The sequence below is a fragment of the Mauremys reevesii genome, linkage group 1 (assembly GCF_016161935.1).
Source record: "Mauremys reevesii isolate NIE-2019 linkage group 1, ASM1616193v1, whole genome shotgun sequence".
Taxonomy (NCBI): domain Eukaryota; kingdom Metazoa; phylum Chordata; order Testudines; family Geoemydidae; genus Mauremys; species Mauremys reevesii.
Window position 1 is genome coordinate 122,289,850 of NC_052623.1, and position 16,060 is coordinate 122,305,909.

At 47.7% G+C, this 16,060-nt stretch overlaps 1 protein-coding gene across 10 annotated transcripts in view; it reads left to right on the top strand.

Annotated features, from left to right (window-relative positions):
• TSGA10 (testis specific 10) overlaps positions 1-15,149 on the top strand; it is an 83,156-nt gene extending 68,007 nt beyond the window's left edge. For all 10 annotated transcript variants that reach the window (XM_039519784.1, XM_039519793.1, XM_039519786.1 and 7 more), the window contains one exon: positions 12,094-15,149. In XM_039519784.1, the coding sequence (XP_039375718.1) occupies positions 12,094-12,118 (25 nt within the window). In that variant the 3' untranslated portion in view covers positions 12,119-15,149. The remainder of the gene's footprint in view (positions 1-12,093) is intronic.
• The last annotated feature ends 911 nt before the right edge of the window (positions 15,150-16,060 follow it).

Below are 16,060 nucleotides of genomic sequence, written 5' to 3' on the forward strand. Positions count from 1 at the left end.
GAGGAAGAGGAAGATTTTCAAGCAGAGAGACTGTGCAGGTTCCCGCTGGGAAGAACAGGATTTTAAGGACTCTATATGCTGTATGTGGGAAATGGACTATGATTGGGACTTACGTTGGGGATTATTTGAATAATGTTTTGGTAATAAACCAGCCCCAAGAAAGAGTATTAAGCAAGAGACCCTAAAATGGTATTACTCTGCTGCAGGGGTCCCCAACGTGGTGTCCGTGGGCACCATAGTTCCTGCTGGGGCGTCTAAGTGCGCCCACGTACTGGCCGGCGGATGAGCATCTGCCGAAATGCTGCCGACAAGCAGCGTCATCCAGAGGCTTCGCCGCCTAAATGCCACTGATTTTCAGCAGCGACACCTCAGGATGACGTTGCTTGGCGGCATTTCGACGGCGACGTCTATTGACATTGCCACTTGTTGGCGGCATTTCGGTGGATGCTCGTCCACCACCACGGTCCTTCGTGGCTTGACCACTGCTCTGTGGGATTCTTGAGGGGCCTTGAGAATAGGGAAACTGAGAGAGGGAGTGCTATAGGGCAGGGATGCAACAGAGACAGGTGTGGTTTTTAGTCTCCTGTTCTTCTTGACTGAAGAAATCAATTCTATTTAGCCTCCAGGCCAGACAAGATTATTCCCATTCTCCTCCAAGGAAACTTTTTAGGTCCCATACATTTCCTCTTGCACCACTCCAACAGTCTCAAGGGATTTATTTCAGGGGCACTATTTAGGTCGGGCAGGGTTATCTTTCCCCTCATACCCCCACATGCATCAAACTAGGCAGGAGACCAGAGTGACATGAGCCCAAGAAGAGCCCCTCAGGCTGGGCAAAGCCATGTGCTGTGATGCCTCTGAACAACCTGCCTTCCCAGGCATAGGCGCTGACTCCGTGGGTGCTCTGGCCCCAGAGCACCCACGGAAAAAAATTGGTGGGTGCTTGGCCCCACCCCCCTGCTCCAACTCACCTCTGCCACAAGCGCGCCACTGCATCCTGCTTCTCCTCCCTCTCAGCCCTTGCGCAGCTGATTTGGCGGGGGGGAACGCTGCGTGCTGGAGGAAGAGGCATCCGTCGGGTCGGCCTGGGCGCCCCCTGGAGTCACACCTCCATGGTGCTCAATATAGAGCTCTGCCGATTTGCTACCCCTCAGTACCTTCTTACCACCAGTGACAGTGAGCTGGAACGTCCCATAGCCCTTGCTTTAGCAAGCGCCTTTATCTTTGTCATTTGTATATAGTTCTTCTGTAGTTAGTTATTGTATAATAGTTGTTTACAGTTAGTTTAGGGTTAGTTGGGGGGTTTCACTCCCCTTCTGACTCCCCAAAGCTGTGGTAAGCTGCGGTCCCCAATGTTTAAAGACTGTGAGGTCTGTGCTAAGTGCATGCCAAAGAGTGAACCTCGTGCCTCTTGTTTAAGGTGCCACGGGGAAGGTCACCAAAAGGACCATTGTAAAAACTGCCGCGAGTTCCATCCCAGAACTGTTAAAGAAAGGGAACAGCAGCTTAAAGTTCTCCTTATGGAGGCAGCTCTCCACCCCCTCTTGAACCCAGGGTCCCAGTATATGCTGGGACCCTGCACCCAGCATATATTCATCTGCATGGAGCGCCCCAGTGCCATCATCCCGGGAACTGGTGCCAAGAAAGGACTCTTCCCAAGACACTCAGCACCGGCACAGCTCTCCCGTGGCCAATCGGCAGGTAGGCACTGGTCTGAGTCACTGGTGCCTCAGAAGAAAAAGAAGCTGGAGAGGGATCATTCTCCCCCTGCCAAATCCAAGGAGCTGATGACTGTGAGCCCCAGTTGGGCCACAGCACCAGATTCCCGGGCAGGGCCCCTTCGACTTCTGCCCAGATAAGGCAGTTGAGTCCAGGCCTACCGCGCTCGCCAGACCCTAGTAGCCAACAACGGACGCTCCCCTTGAGACCAGAAGCTTTTGAGGCAGCTCAGGACTTGCTGCGGCTCACGGCGCCATTCTTGCCCCTAGGACAGAGGAGACACCAGCGCCATCAGCACCACCCCGGCCCCCAGGTGCACTCAAGAGGGAAGCCAGTGGTGATGTCCTGGTGCTCTCCTTCTCCACAGCACTCTCCGGCACCAGCATCTCCAGGGAGAGAGCCCTGAGCTCCCAACGATCAATGCCCCGAAGTATGGCTCCTCCATGGTCGTCTTTTTCAGAGACCTCGGAGTCAGACTCCTACCGCTCTGATAAGAGCAGGAGGTCCAGGTCACAGCGGGAGAGATGGGTTTACCCAGAACCGTGGCTGCCACAGTGGCAGAACCCATCCCAGTGACCCTTATGGACTCCCTGGGCCTTCCACCAGAGCCAGGAAAGGAGCCAGAGGTCTCACTCGGTGGCGACTTGGGTAGCTTCGGCCACCTTTATGCCACATTCAGTCGAGCGACCAGCCACTGAGCTGCCACCACCAACATTGATGCCATCGGCTCCAGTACCGTCGCCAACACTGACTTCGGTGCCGACATTGGCTCCGATACTGATATCAGCATAGAGTTCAGCGCTGACAGCCCCAGCACTGAGGGGCACAGCAACATCCATAGAACCTTCCCAGGACCCCCGAGAGTCATGGAACCCCTTGGCCGCTGACAGCAGGGAGCAGCTGCCTGTCATGGGGGCCGCCTCCTCGTCGTTGCCACACAAGACATTGGTGGGCACTGCCATAGCCCCAGTGCTTGAAGACAGCAGGGTGTTGCAGCACTTGCTGCACTGGGTTGCCCAGGATCTGGGCATCGAGGCAAAGGAAGTAGTCGAGCATTCTGATCTCATGGTGGATATCCTCGTGCCCTCTGGATCTTCTCATATTGCCCTGCTGCTCATAAAAAAACATCATGGGAGAAGGGATAGCTCAGTGGTTTGAGCATTGGCCTGCTAAACCCAGGGTTGTGAGTTCAATCCTTGAGGGGGCCACTTAGGGATCTGGGGCAAAAATCAGTACTTGGTCCTGCTAGTGAAGGCAGGAGGCTGGACTTGATGATCTTTCGAGGTCCCTTCCAGTCCTAGAAGATAGGTATATCTCCAATTATTATAATATTATTATTACCACCTTGACTCTGTGGCAGACCCCAGCCTCATTGCTACCAACTGCCAAGTGCAACTAACGATGATACTTTGTGCCTTCTAAGGACTATGAACACCATATATTCCTACCCGCCGCCTGATTCCCATGTTGTGGACATTGCCAATCAGCACAAGCGACAAGACCAAAAATAGGGAGGCTAAAAGACTTGACCTTTTCGGGGAGAAAGGTCTATTCTATGGGTGGATTGCAAATCCGAATTTCAAACCAGCAGGTCATTCTCAGACGGTATAACACCTGTGCGGCAATGGCAAAATTTGCGGAGTTTTCGGCCTTGGTTGAAGAGGGCAATCTAATCTCCCGAGCTTCCCTCCACGCTGCACTGGACGGTGCTGATGCCACCATGAGAGTCATGGCTATAGGAGTGGCTATGGGAAGGGGCTCCTGGCTCCAGGTCTCTGGTCTCCCGCATGAGGACTAGCAGCCCATACAGGACCTCCCCTTTGAGGGTGTGACTCTGTTCTCCAAGAAGACAGATAAAAGGCTGCATAGCCTGAAAGACTCAAGAGCCACCCTCAAATCCTTGGGCCTACACACTCCTGCCACACAGAAGAAGCACTTCAGGCCACAACCTCTTCTGTGGTTCTACCAACAGAAACAATAGGACAATTCCTGGAGGAGGAATAGGAATGGCAGGAAAAGGCCGCACCCATCCTCAGGCCAGGGCTCTGGCCAACCCAAGCCACTGTCCAGCCCGAAACAGGCCTTTTGAAGGTGCGGTTGAGGACAGTGCACAAGAGCAAGAACTGGATCCACCCCACCTTACCTTTTCATCCCACCTATCCCCTTTCTACCGTGCATGGTCCCATATCACTTTGGACTGCTGGGTGCTCCACACGATAGAAAAGGGATACTCCATGCAATTATGTGCCCTCCTACCCTTCCACCACCCTTCCCTGGCCCTCTTCAGGGACCCTTCTCATGAGAAACTTCTTATACAGGAGGTGCACTTGCTCCTATTGCTAGGGGCAGTGGAAGAGGTTCCTCAGGAGCAGAAGAGCAAGGGCTTCTAGTCCCTAATACTAAAATCCAAAGCTGGGCACAGGCCCATTCTAGCCCTGTGAGAACTCTTCACAGGTTCGTGAAGAAACTCAAGTTCCCCATGGTCTCTTTGGCATCCATCATCCCTTCATTGGATCCAGGAGACTGGTATGCTACCCTCGACTTGAAGGATGCATACTTTCACATAGCAATAACTCCATCCCACAGAAAATACTTCATGTTTGTGATGAACAACATCCACTACCAGTTCACAGTCCTCCCGTTTGGCCTGTCCGCATGTTCACAAAATGCATGGCAGTAGTGGCCGGGTTCCTTTGCAGTCGATAGGTACAAGTGTTCCCGTGTCTTGACAACTGGCTGATCAAGTGCTGATCCAGAACTCGAGTGGAGATTCAGGTCGCCTTCATAAGAGCATCTTTCGACAAACTGGGTCTTCTGCTGAATGAGGAGAAAGTTTGTAGGGGCAGTACTGGACTCGACAGAGGCCAGGATATTTCTCCCAGAAGTGATATTTTGAGCCCTTGGTGACATTATTCCAGGTTTCAGGCAGTTTCCCACCACCACAGCAAGGAATTGCCTGAAACTTCTAGGACACATGGCTGCTTGTATCTACGTAGTACAGCATGCCAGACTCAGGCTTCGACCTCTTCAGTCGTGGCTAGTGTCAGTGTATTGGCCATTCTGGGATCGCTCAGACAGGATCATAACCCTGCCTCTCCCGGTACTCGACTCCCTCCTGTGCTGGCTCGACCTTAGTATGTGCGGGGGTCCCCTTCACCAGCCCTCAGACGTGTCTCTCACTAGTGACAGATGCATCAGCCTTGGGCTGGGGAGCACATTTGGGAGACCTCAGTACACAAGGCCTCTGGTCTCAGGTGAACTCACTCTCCATATCAGTGTCAGAGAGCTGAGAGCAGTATCCCTGGCATGCCAGACTTTCTGAGACCACTTGACAGGGAGATGTGTATCAGTTATGACAGACACCACCACGGCAATGTTTTATATTAACAAGCAGGGGGTGCACGCTCCTCTTTCCTGTGCCAGGAAGCCTTCATGCTGTGGGACTTGTGTATGTAGAGCATGCGATACATCTGCAAGCATACTCCCTGGAATACAGAATGAGTTGGCGGACTATTTCAGCAGGTTGTTCCACAGCCATGAGTGGTCCCTTCACCCGGACATTGTGAACTCAATTTTCCATCAGTGGGGCTTTCTCCAGATAGCCCTGTTCACCATGAAATGCAACAGGAAGTGTCAGCAGTTTTGCTCCTTCCTGAATCACAGCCCGGGCGCCATCACAGATGCATTCCTCCTCCCATGGAGAGGTCATTTCTTGTAAGCATTTCCGCTTATCCCTCTCGTTCAAAAGGTGCTCCTCAAGATATGGAGGGAACAAGTTTCGGTGATATTGATAGCTCCAGCCTGACCCCGCCAACAGTGGTACACATCATTCCTGGAAATGTCCGTGGAAGCTCCAGTCACCTTGCCGCTCTTCCCGGACTTACTAAGGCCTGGTCTACACTACGCGTTTAAACCGATTATAGGAGCGTTAAACCGATTTAACGCCGCACCCGTCCACACTAAGAGGCCCTTTATATCGATATAAAGGGCTCTTTAAACTGGTTTCTGTACTCCTCCCCAACGAGAGGAGTAGCGCTAATATCGGTATTACCATATCAGATTAGGGTTAGCGTGGCCGTAAATCGACGGTATTGGCCTCCGGGCGGTATCCCATAGTGCACCACTGTGACTGCTCTGGACAGCAATCAGAACTCGGATGCAGTGGCCAGGTAGACAGGAAAAGCCCCGCAAACTTTTGAATATCATTTCCTGCTTGCCCAGTGTGAAGCTCCAATCAGCACGGGTGGTGATGCAATCCCAAATCCAAAAAGAGCTCCAGCATGGACCGTACGGATGTGATCGCTGCATGGGCAGACAAATCTGTTCTATCAGAGCTCCGTTACAGAAGATGAAATTCCAAAGCATTTTTAAAAAATCTCCAGACAGAGGCCACAGCAGGGACTCAGCACACTGCTGCGTGACAAGCGTAACGGAAAGCCAAAGAATCAAATGGACGCTCATGGAGGGAGGGAGGGGGGACTGAGGACTCAAGCTATCCCACAGTTCCTGCAGTCTCCGAAAAGCATTTGCATTCTTGGCTGAGCTCCCAATGCCTGTAGGGTCAAACACATTGTCCGGGGTGGTTCAGGGCATAGCTCGTCAATTTACCACCACCCCGCCCACCCCCAGAAGGAAAAGGGGAAAAAATCGTCTCTTGACTCTTTAAAATGTCACCCTATGTCTACTGAATGCTGCTGGTAGACGCGATGCTGCGGCAGTGAACTGCAGCATCCTCGCCCCCGCTCCTTGGTGGCTGATGGTACAATATGACTGCTATCCATTGTCATCATCAGCCTGGTGGCAGATAGTACAGTACAGAAGGACTGATATCCATCCTCATCATCAGCCCATGAGTGCTCCTGGCTGGCCTCCCGGTCATTCCCAGTAGATGGTACAGAACGGCTGGTAACCGTCTTCATCATAGCAACAGGGGGCTGAGCTCCATCAGCCCCCGCCCTTCATGTGTAAAGAAAAGATTCTGTACTGCCTGGACTATCATAGCAGGGGGATGCTGGGCTCCTCTCCCCCACACTGCTTAATATCCTGTCTGAACTATCATAGCAGCTGGAGGCTGCCTTCCCCTCATTTTATCTCACTAACAAGTCACTGTTTCTTATTCCTGCATTCTTTATTACTTCATCACACAAATGGGGGGACACTGCAATGGTAGCCCAGGAAGGCTGGGGGAGGAGGTAAGCAACAGGTGGGGTTGTTGCAGGGGCAGCCCCTGTGAATGGCATGCAGCTCATCATTTCTGCGGGATGTGACACGGAGCGGCTGTGCTCTCTGGTTCTCTGATACACTGGTTCTCTAGTACACTTGCCCCATATTCTAGGCAGGACTGATTCTATTTTTAGATACCATAAAGCAGTGATGAGCTGCCAAAATCTTAACAACGGGTTCCCTATAAAAAGTTCTGATTTAACAACGGGTTCCCTATAAAAAGTTCTGATTTAAGGGATGTGCGACAGCATGTATTTTTTGTACCAATAGGGTTACCTTACGTCCATATTTTCCCAGGAGGTGATTAAGAACCGAAAAGCCTGACATGTCCAGGAAAATACAGATGTATTTTAACCCTACCTAAAGTTCTTTTTTAAAAAGATGGGGCTGAACTAGAAATGAGCTCCGTTTCACATGTGTGGGTGGTGATCAGGGACAGTCTCAATTTTTGGGTCTTTTTCTTATATAGGCTCCTATTACCCCTCACCCCCGTCCCGATTTTTCACACTTGCTGTCTGGTCACTCTAGGGTGTGCACATGTGTGGGTCCCAGCTGCTCCCTGCCCCCCCATCATTGAATCAGGTGTGCAGGGTTACTGCCCTGGGAACTGCAGGGCACCAGTGGATGTGGGGCTGGCTGCAGATAGGGGCGTGGGGCAGGGCTAGCTGGAGGCAGGGAGTGACACGGGCTGGCTGTGGGCAGGTGATGCAGACGGGCGGGCTGCGGGCGGCTGTGGGCAGGGGGTGGCTGCAGGCAGGGGGTGGCTGTGGCAGGGGCTGCAGGCAGAGGCTGGCTGCGGGCAGAGGGCGGCTGTGGGCAGGGGCTGGCTGCGGGTGGCTATGGGCAGGGGGTGGGGCAGAGGGCGGCTGTGGGCAGAGGCGGGCTGCGGGCAGAGGGCGGCTGTGGGCAGGGGCGGGCTGCGGGTGGCTGCGGGCAGGGGCTGGCTGCGGGTGGCTGTGGGCAGGGGGTGGCTGCGGGCAGCGGCTGGCAGGGGTGGCTGGGGCAGAGGGCTGGCTGCGGCTGGCTGGGGGCAGAGGGCTGGCTGGGGCAGAGGGCTGGCTGCGGCTGGCTGGGGCAGGGGCTGGCAGGGGTGGGGCAGGGGCTGGCTGGGGGCAGAGGCTGGCAGGGGTGGGGCAGAGGCTGGCTGGGGGCAGGGGCTGGGGCGGCTGGGGGCAGGGGTGGGGCAGGGGCTGCGGGCTGGGGCGGCTGTGGGCAGGGGCTGGCTGGGGCAGGGGCTGGGGCAGGGGCGGCTGGGGGCTGGGGGCAGGGGCTGGCTGCGTCTGGCTGTGGGCAGGGGGGTGGCTGCGGGTGGCTGTGGGCAGGGGGTGGCAGGGGCTGGCTGCGGGTAGCTGCGGGCAGGGGGGTGGCTGTGGCAGGGAAGGCGGGGGAGGGGGGCAGATACTCACACGGGCGGGGGGGCTGGGAGCAGCAGGACGCAGCCAGGAATTCACCAGGCAGCAGCAGGAGCCCCAGGGCCAGAGGTCCAAAGAGCAGGAGCAGCAACAGGGCCAGGAGGCAGCTCACATGGCTCTCGCAGCACAGCGCAGCGCCCCCCCGGCGGCCGGGAGGGGGAATTACAGGCTTCCCAGGCAGAGCCCATCGAAGCTTCCCTCGCAGGGAAGCTAGTTAACAAGCGGTTCTAAAACCGCTTCTAAATTTAACAACGGGTTCGTGCGAACCGGCTCCAGCTCACCCCTGCCATAAAGGAGGGATTGACTCGGGGAGTCATTCCCATTTTTGTCTTTTGCACTCCCGGCCAACCTCAGCCAGGGGCACCCATGACAGCAGCAGACAGTACAGTACAGAAGGACCGGTAACCGTCATCTCATTGCCAATTTACAATGGCAGCAGACAGTACAGAACGGCTGATAACCGTCTCTGGTATCATGCAAAAGCAAATTAATGCTGCTGTGTAGCGCTGCTGAATTGCCTCTGTCAGCGGCATCTAGTACACATATGGTGACAGTGACAAAAGGCAAAACAGGCTCCATGGTTGCCATGCTATGGCATCTGCCAGGGCAATCCAGGGAAAAAGGGCGCGAAATGATTGTCTGCCATTGCTTTCCCAGAGGAAGGAGTGATTGATGACATTTACCCAGAACGACCCGCGACAATGATTTTTGCCCCATCAGGCACTGGGATCTCAACCCAGAATTTCAAGGGGCGGGAGAGACTGCGGGAACTATGGGATAGCTATGGAATAGCTACCCACAGTGCAACGCTCCAGAAATCGATGCTAGCCTCGGACCACCACCGAATTAATGTGCTTAGTGTGGCCGCGTGCACTCGACTTTATACAATCTGTTTTACTAAACTGGTTTATGTAAAATCGGAATAATCCCGTAGTGTAGACGTACCCTAACTCAGGATCACGGCCATCTCCAACACCAGAACCTCAAGTCACTGCACCTCACGGTATGGAAGCTCCATGGCTGAACCCAATGGAGCTTTCTTGCTCAGATCAGGTTAGACAATTTTTCCTTGGCAGCAGGAAACCCTCTACAAGAGCCCCCTGCCTTGCCAAGTGGAAGAGATTTTCAATCTGGTCAGCGAGGCACCATTTGTCCCTGACGCTCACCTCTGTGCCACTTATACTGGACTATCTTCTCCATCTCAAGCAGCAGGGGGGCTGTCCTCTTATCAATAAGGGTTCACTTGGCCGCCATCTCTGCCTTCTACCCAGGCACAGAGGGCCGCTCGGGTCTTTGCTAACCCTATGGTCAGCTGTTTCCTTAAAGGTCTCGACAGGCTATACCCATGTGTCTGACAGCCTGTCCCGGCTTGGAACCTCAGTCTTTCCAGACTCATGGGACCACCCTTTGAACTTTTGGCAATGGGCTCCCTACGCTATCTCTCATACAAGGTAGCATTTCTGGTAGCGATAACCTCAGCCAGGAGAGTGTCTGAGCTCAAGGCCCTGACATCAGAGCCCCCTTACACTGTGTTCTGTAACGACAAGGTTCAGCTCAGGCCTCACCCACCTTTCCTCCTGAAGGTTGTCTCCCAGTTTCACATCAGTCAGGACATCTTCCTCCTAGTGTTCTATCCTAAGCTGCACTCAAGCGGCAGAGACCAGAGGCTTTACTCATTGGATGTCTGCAAAGTGCTAGCCTTCTACATCGAGAGAATGAGGCCGTTGCAAAAGTCTGTCCAGTTATTTGTGGCAGTGGCAGACAGAATTAAAGGTCTTCCTGTCTCTTCAATGGATTTCATCCTGCATCTGTGAGTGCTACAACCTGCTAGGGGTTCCTGCAGCTCCAATCACTGCACACTCACTAGGGCTCAGGCCTCTTCAACTGTGTTTCTGGCACAGGTTCCCACCCAGGAAATCTGCAGAGCACAACATGGTCCTCCATACATACTTTCAGTACACACTATGCAATCACCCAGCAGGCCAGAGACAATGTGGCCTTTGGAAGAGCAGTGCTCCAATCAGTGGACGACACCGATCCCACCTCCTGAAGTTGGGCTTGTGTGTCACCTGGTTGGAATTGACATGAACAAGCACTTGAAGAAAAAGCGGTTACTCATCTTCTCGTAACTGTTGTTCTTCGAGATGTGTTGTTCATGTCCATTCCAATACCCACTCTCCTACCCCTCTGTCAGAGTAGCCGGCAAGAAGAAACTGAGGGGGTGGTGGGTCGGCGGGGCTCTATATTGAGCGCCATGGAGGCACAACTCAAGGGGACGCCCAGGCCGACCTAATGGATGCTGCTATGGGAAAAATCTTCCATCTGCCATGCATGTGTACATGCACATACCTGATTGGAATGGACATGAACAACACATCTCGCAGAACAACAGTTACGAGAAGGTGAGTAACCATTTTTTCTTTCTTAGGTGTTGTCTACAAATAAAAGTTCCACTGGTTTAATTTACTGAATTAATTTAAATTGATATAAACCACGGATAAACCAATTTAAGTTGTCCACTTAAGAGTTTCTACAGGTTTAACTAAATTGGTTTTTTAAAAATTGGTTTTAGTTCAACAAAAGGGTGTGTATACAAACTCCTTAGTAATGTACTTCCTGAGCTGTTGTTTTTCAGGTTTTTCTTCTTTCCTTTGTTTGGTTTCTGGGATTGAATGTTCAAGGTGGTAATTACCCTTCAGATCATTGTTCCTTGCCCAGTTTTTTGACAACTTAGACAAACTGGAGCGAACTCAGCCACAGTAATTAAGAGACTAGCTTGACAGAAGAAAAAATAATGTAAAATGTGTATCTTGACCAAATTAATAACAAAAATATTTTAAGGTTGTTAAAACCAGCAAAATAGAAAAATTGCTTAGGATGGTTCAAACAGGTACAATTAGGAGTTAATACAACTATTTTCTTCCTGTAAGATCTTATTATACTATGAAATAGTCCTTCAACAGAAGTGATGGTATCATATTTATCACCTGATTCATTGATAACTGGATAAATCATTGGACAAGATAGACACAATTCACCATTGGAAGGAGAGGCCTTTTTCATAGCTAATATCTGGTTCTATGATACCTAAAATATTTTGGGAGCCCACACCAATGCTGACATTACCAGCACTGTTCTTTCATTCCTCCTGCCTTCCTGCTCCTCTGCCTCTCTCAAAAACAAATCAAGCGATTGGACTGTGATTTGGTTGGAGACTAAGTCAGCCAATTAACATCTTTCTGTTTCAGTGGGATTGTGAACATCAGAAGTAAATCAGACAATAATTGTCTTCTCTCTCTTTTTTCATCTTCTTCGCTCCTTTCCTGATATCTTGGTTTCATAATATTTAGTGCATTTATCTCATGAGTTTCCACTGCCTGTAAAATAGTATTCTTCTGTTTCTGTAAAGTGAACCCAAATGTTGTGTACCTACTGTCCTGCTCGGGAAGTAGGAAAGGCACTTGTAGCCTGATTTTTCAGAGATGGTAGAAGGAGCCCAAGGTTGCCTTTGACTTCAGTGGGCATTTTGGGTGCTCATTACTTCTGAAAATTGGGCTATTAGTGCCTAATCCTGCAAATCCTCTGTGCATGGAATCCCTGTTGAAGTGAATGGGAGTTACACACAAAGAGAGCTTGCAGGATTAAGCATTTACGTTTCACACATATAAACCTCTGAATGGGTTTCTATATTAAGTGAATATAAGAACAATTCAACTTCACACTTTTTCTTCTCTTGTAGGAATTCTACATTCAGGGACTTCTAACCTTACTCAGGATGACATGAACTGAATCAGCACATCCTCTAGAAAGCTGCAGGTTTAAAATTGAACTCAGGGTTTTTTAAACAATTGTTTTTCCCTGCTGACTGCTAAATTACGTTAAATATACGTTAATATACCAATGTAAGAGACAACATACTCTGAAATTCTTTTATTTTGGTCAATGGAAAGAAATCAGTCTTGATGTTCTGTATTTTTTTATACAGTTAACCTTTATTATTTAGTGCCATATCACAATGACCCATTTCAGGAAATAGAAGGAGAAACGCACACAGCTGCATCTGTACATTGATAATGTGCAAAGGAAAAAGTTTGTATGTTCCCCTATTAAAAATGTATACTGTAGTAGGGAAAATAAAGAAGAGTGTAACAATACAAAATTTACAACAGATATTTGGATGCAGATTTTTTTTTTTAAGTTGGTTGTATTTTTGCCAAAGTATTTTGTTTTGTTTACATTTGAAAGCACGTGCCAAGCCTTCTCTTCAAGATGAGGCATATTCTTCTCTTAATTCCTTAGTTTTGCATTTTGATACTCTTGGGATTAACATCAGGTTTTATTCATTTTTATTTCAAAGCCAGTAAATCTGTTACCATCTATGAAAATTAGTATGAGTGTCTGTTACAAATATATGCATACTATGATTGGAAGGAGTATTTAATTATTGAGCATATTACAATTGTGCTAATCTCTTATTAAAGTTTATTAATGTAGATAAATGTTATTTGTAAAGATATCTGTATTTTAAATTAATTTGCTTAAAATTTAAAAGAAAACTAATACAAATCTTAGGGGCTAGGTGATATTTGTTAATCCATGTCAGATTCTTGCACTCTTCAGATGTGAGGTGCAGGCTTGACAGGTTTTAACTCTTCCAAATTATTTTATAAACCTATCACTATACCTGGATTGAATATGAATTGTAAAGCCCAGGTAAAACTTTCTCCCTGTTATAACCTGTCTGGGTTTATTACCATTTCTATGTCTGGAAACAGTGAAAAATAATGCTGTTATTTTATTTTCAATGATTTTCCATTTGGCCCTTTCCCTTAATTTTTATGGAGACTTCTTCACCCTTGTGACCATAGTAACACAGGGAAACCTTTTGAATGTTTTGTGTAGTCAGTCTTTAATTTGGGGGCAGGGAGGATTGGTCATTCTAATAGTTTACTCTGGTATGTGTTATATACATACACATACATACATCACTTGTGGTGGCTTTCAAATACTTCTCATTTCCTCTAAAACCTACGGGTATATATAGCACATATCAAAAATTTTTATAGTAAAACAAAGCGTTCTTAAAAAAAACTTTTTAAAAAGTATTTTGAGGAATAATGTGCAAAAACAATTGTTTGTAACATATATATTTTTATAATAAAAATGCTTAAGTTTAGCCTTGCTCTTTAGCAACAATTCTCTAGTCTTCTGTTCGGGAGACCTGGGTTTAACTTTTGAGGCTTGATTCTGCAATCTTTATTTAAGTGACTAGTACTTAGCCACATGAGTAGTCCCACTAACATTAATGGGACTATTGGTATGAATAAGGGCTGTGGGATCAGACCTTAGTATTATCCTTTTGCTCGCTGGGCTGCTAATAGGCTGGGAATTCTGCACTCAGCTCCAGAATATGAGAGAGAAGGAATAATTTGTGCCATTCAGCACTGAGGCTGCAGTCTGATTTTAAAAGCATTGTTGATGGGATCTAAAGGGAATTTGATTATCCTTATCCATAAGACTAATGTGGGTAACATACGGCATGAAGAGGGAGGGGTTAAGTAAGAAAAAATGAGGTATCCTCAAGATTGTACACGGTATACAAAGGTCCACCCCAAGAAACAAATTTTCAAGTATTCATGTTAATAGAAACAATGCTCTGTGGCTGCATAGAAAAATCAGTCAATTGATGATATTATACTATCCATCAAAAAGTAAAAGCTCAAGATTATTTTAATTAACTTGTTGGTATTGCCTTTTTTAATCAGAACTATTTAGAGTCAGATTAAGAGAATACTGCTTCAAAATAACAGTATTAGATGTGACACTTCCATAATAATGTTCAGGGCTGGCCTTTGTTTAGAAAACACTCAGCAAACCAGAATTTAATACTCCTCTATATACATGGACCTCTTACTGCAGTATAGACTGTACATAGAGACTAAGATTTCTGAGGTGGAATGGATGGGCAGGAGGAACATAACAGAAGATGGCCTTTAGTCATGAATTTAGGATGGGTTTAGGCCTGGTTTCCAGGAGCATTTAGTTGCTCTAAATTTGTGCACGTTAAAAATGAATACAATATTAAAATAAGAGAGAGCTTTGACAGGATCTGTGGGCTGGTACTGGCACCATCACTGCATTTAACTGAAATTGAGATCAAAGAATGAAAAGGAGTGGAGAGGGAAAAAAGGTGGAAGAAATAAACTGACCTGGCTTTAGTTTGTGAATCACCAATGTAACTTAAAAAACTAAAACCTTGCTGAGATTCTTGTTCAGCTATAGACTGATGAGGGGATTTGGACGGTATTAGTTCACTGAGCACTGTATGCTATAACTGTATATTCTAAAAGTCTTGAGACTGTTACTTCATTCAAGCATGTTAAACTTTGTTTCATTTCCTAAGTGAAAATTGTGTAATGAACTAAACCAGGACAGTATTTATAGTTTTCTCCTATTTCTGACAACAGCCTTTTAATCTTTTTAATAACATATCTCTTTTCACCCCTTAAAACAGGAAAGAATATTGAATGTGTCCAGATTTAAATGTTTATATAAACATGTTTATATTTTGCAGTGGTTTATCTTTCCCCATACTGTGGGATCTTGGTGGTAGGGCAGTTTTCTTGTCATTTTATTATAGTATTCTTGTTTGGAAATAAACATATGAAAATAATCCATTTATTTATCATTTCTGTTTCTTGTTAGTGTATTGTATGTGACATTTAGGCACACTAAATACTGTAATGTTTGTTATGCTTTCATATTTCACTTAATCATTTTATTATTTGCAAAGAATCTGAGGAATATTAATTTTTACATATTTGAATTTGAGAACATAATTGTATTTGTTTTCTAGAATGAATAAAATGATACTAAATCTGTTGAAGTTTTATTTAATTTGTTCTCAGCTATTTATGAAATGCTATAAAATTTATTTGAGTTTGTGTAACAAAGCATGCTAAAGTACTTCAAAAGGCATTCTTGAAATATCTGATCAGCAGCTATTCTCGGTTAATTTGTGATTAATTCATGCAGTGATTTGTGTTTTACTGGGTTCTGCTTACTCAAGGCTGTGGACACCATTTCAAGGTAAGCTAACGGAAGGTACTTTACTTAAACATCACTTACTATTAACAGGAGCCACAGTTAACAGTAAAGTGCCTCTCGCCTTAGTCCATGTCACATGCTTCATCAGATTTTCTTTTTCAGAGGGAAGCGGCTTATATAAAACACTGTTCTCCTTACCTTTATAATTCCAGAAAGTCAGCAGGAGAAATTCATGACACCCTGCTAGACAGAAACCATTTCAACATCTTTTTAACAATTCCTGCAAGTAGACTCTTATTAACATGTGAAGAGTCTGGACCAATGGGGTTTATTCTGTTGTTTCAAAGCAAATTGACCAATTACCAGATTAATTTTTTTCTCACTCCCCTGAAAGCTCCTGCTGCTGGCTGCTTCTAGAGCAATGGTCATCAACTGGTCGATCACTGAGCTTCTGCCAGTCGATTGCAATCTCTGGCCACTAAAAATCCAGTGGCACAGCAGGGCTAAGGCAGGCTCCACGTCCCTGCAAGGTGGGAGTAGAGGCAGGGGTCTCTGCGCACCACTCTGCCTGCAAGCTCTGCCCCCGCAGCTCCCATTGGCTGGGAACTGCGGCCAATGAGAGCTGTGGAGTTGGTGCCTGCAGGGATGGGCAGCGTGTG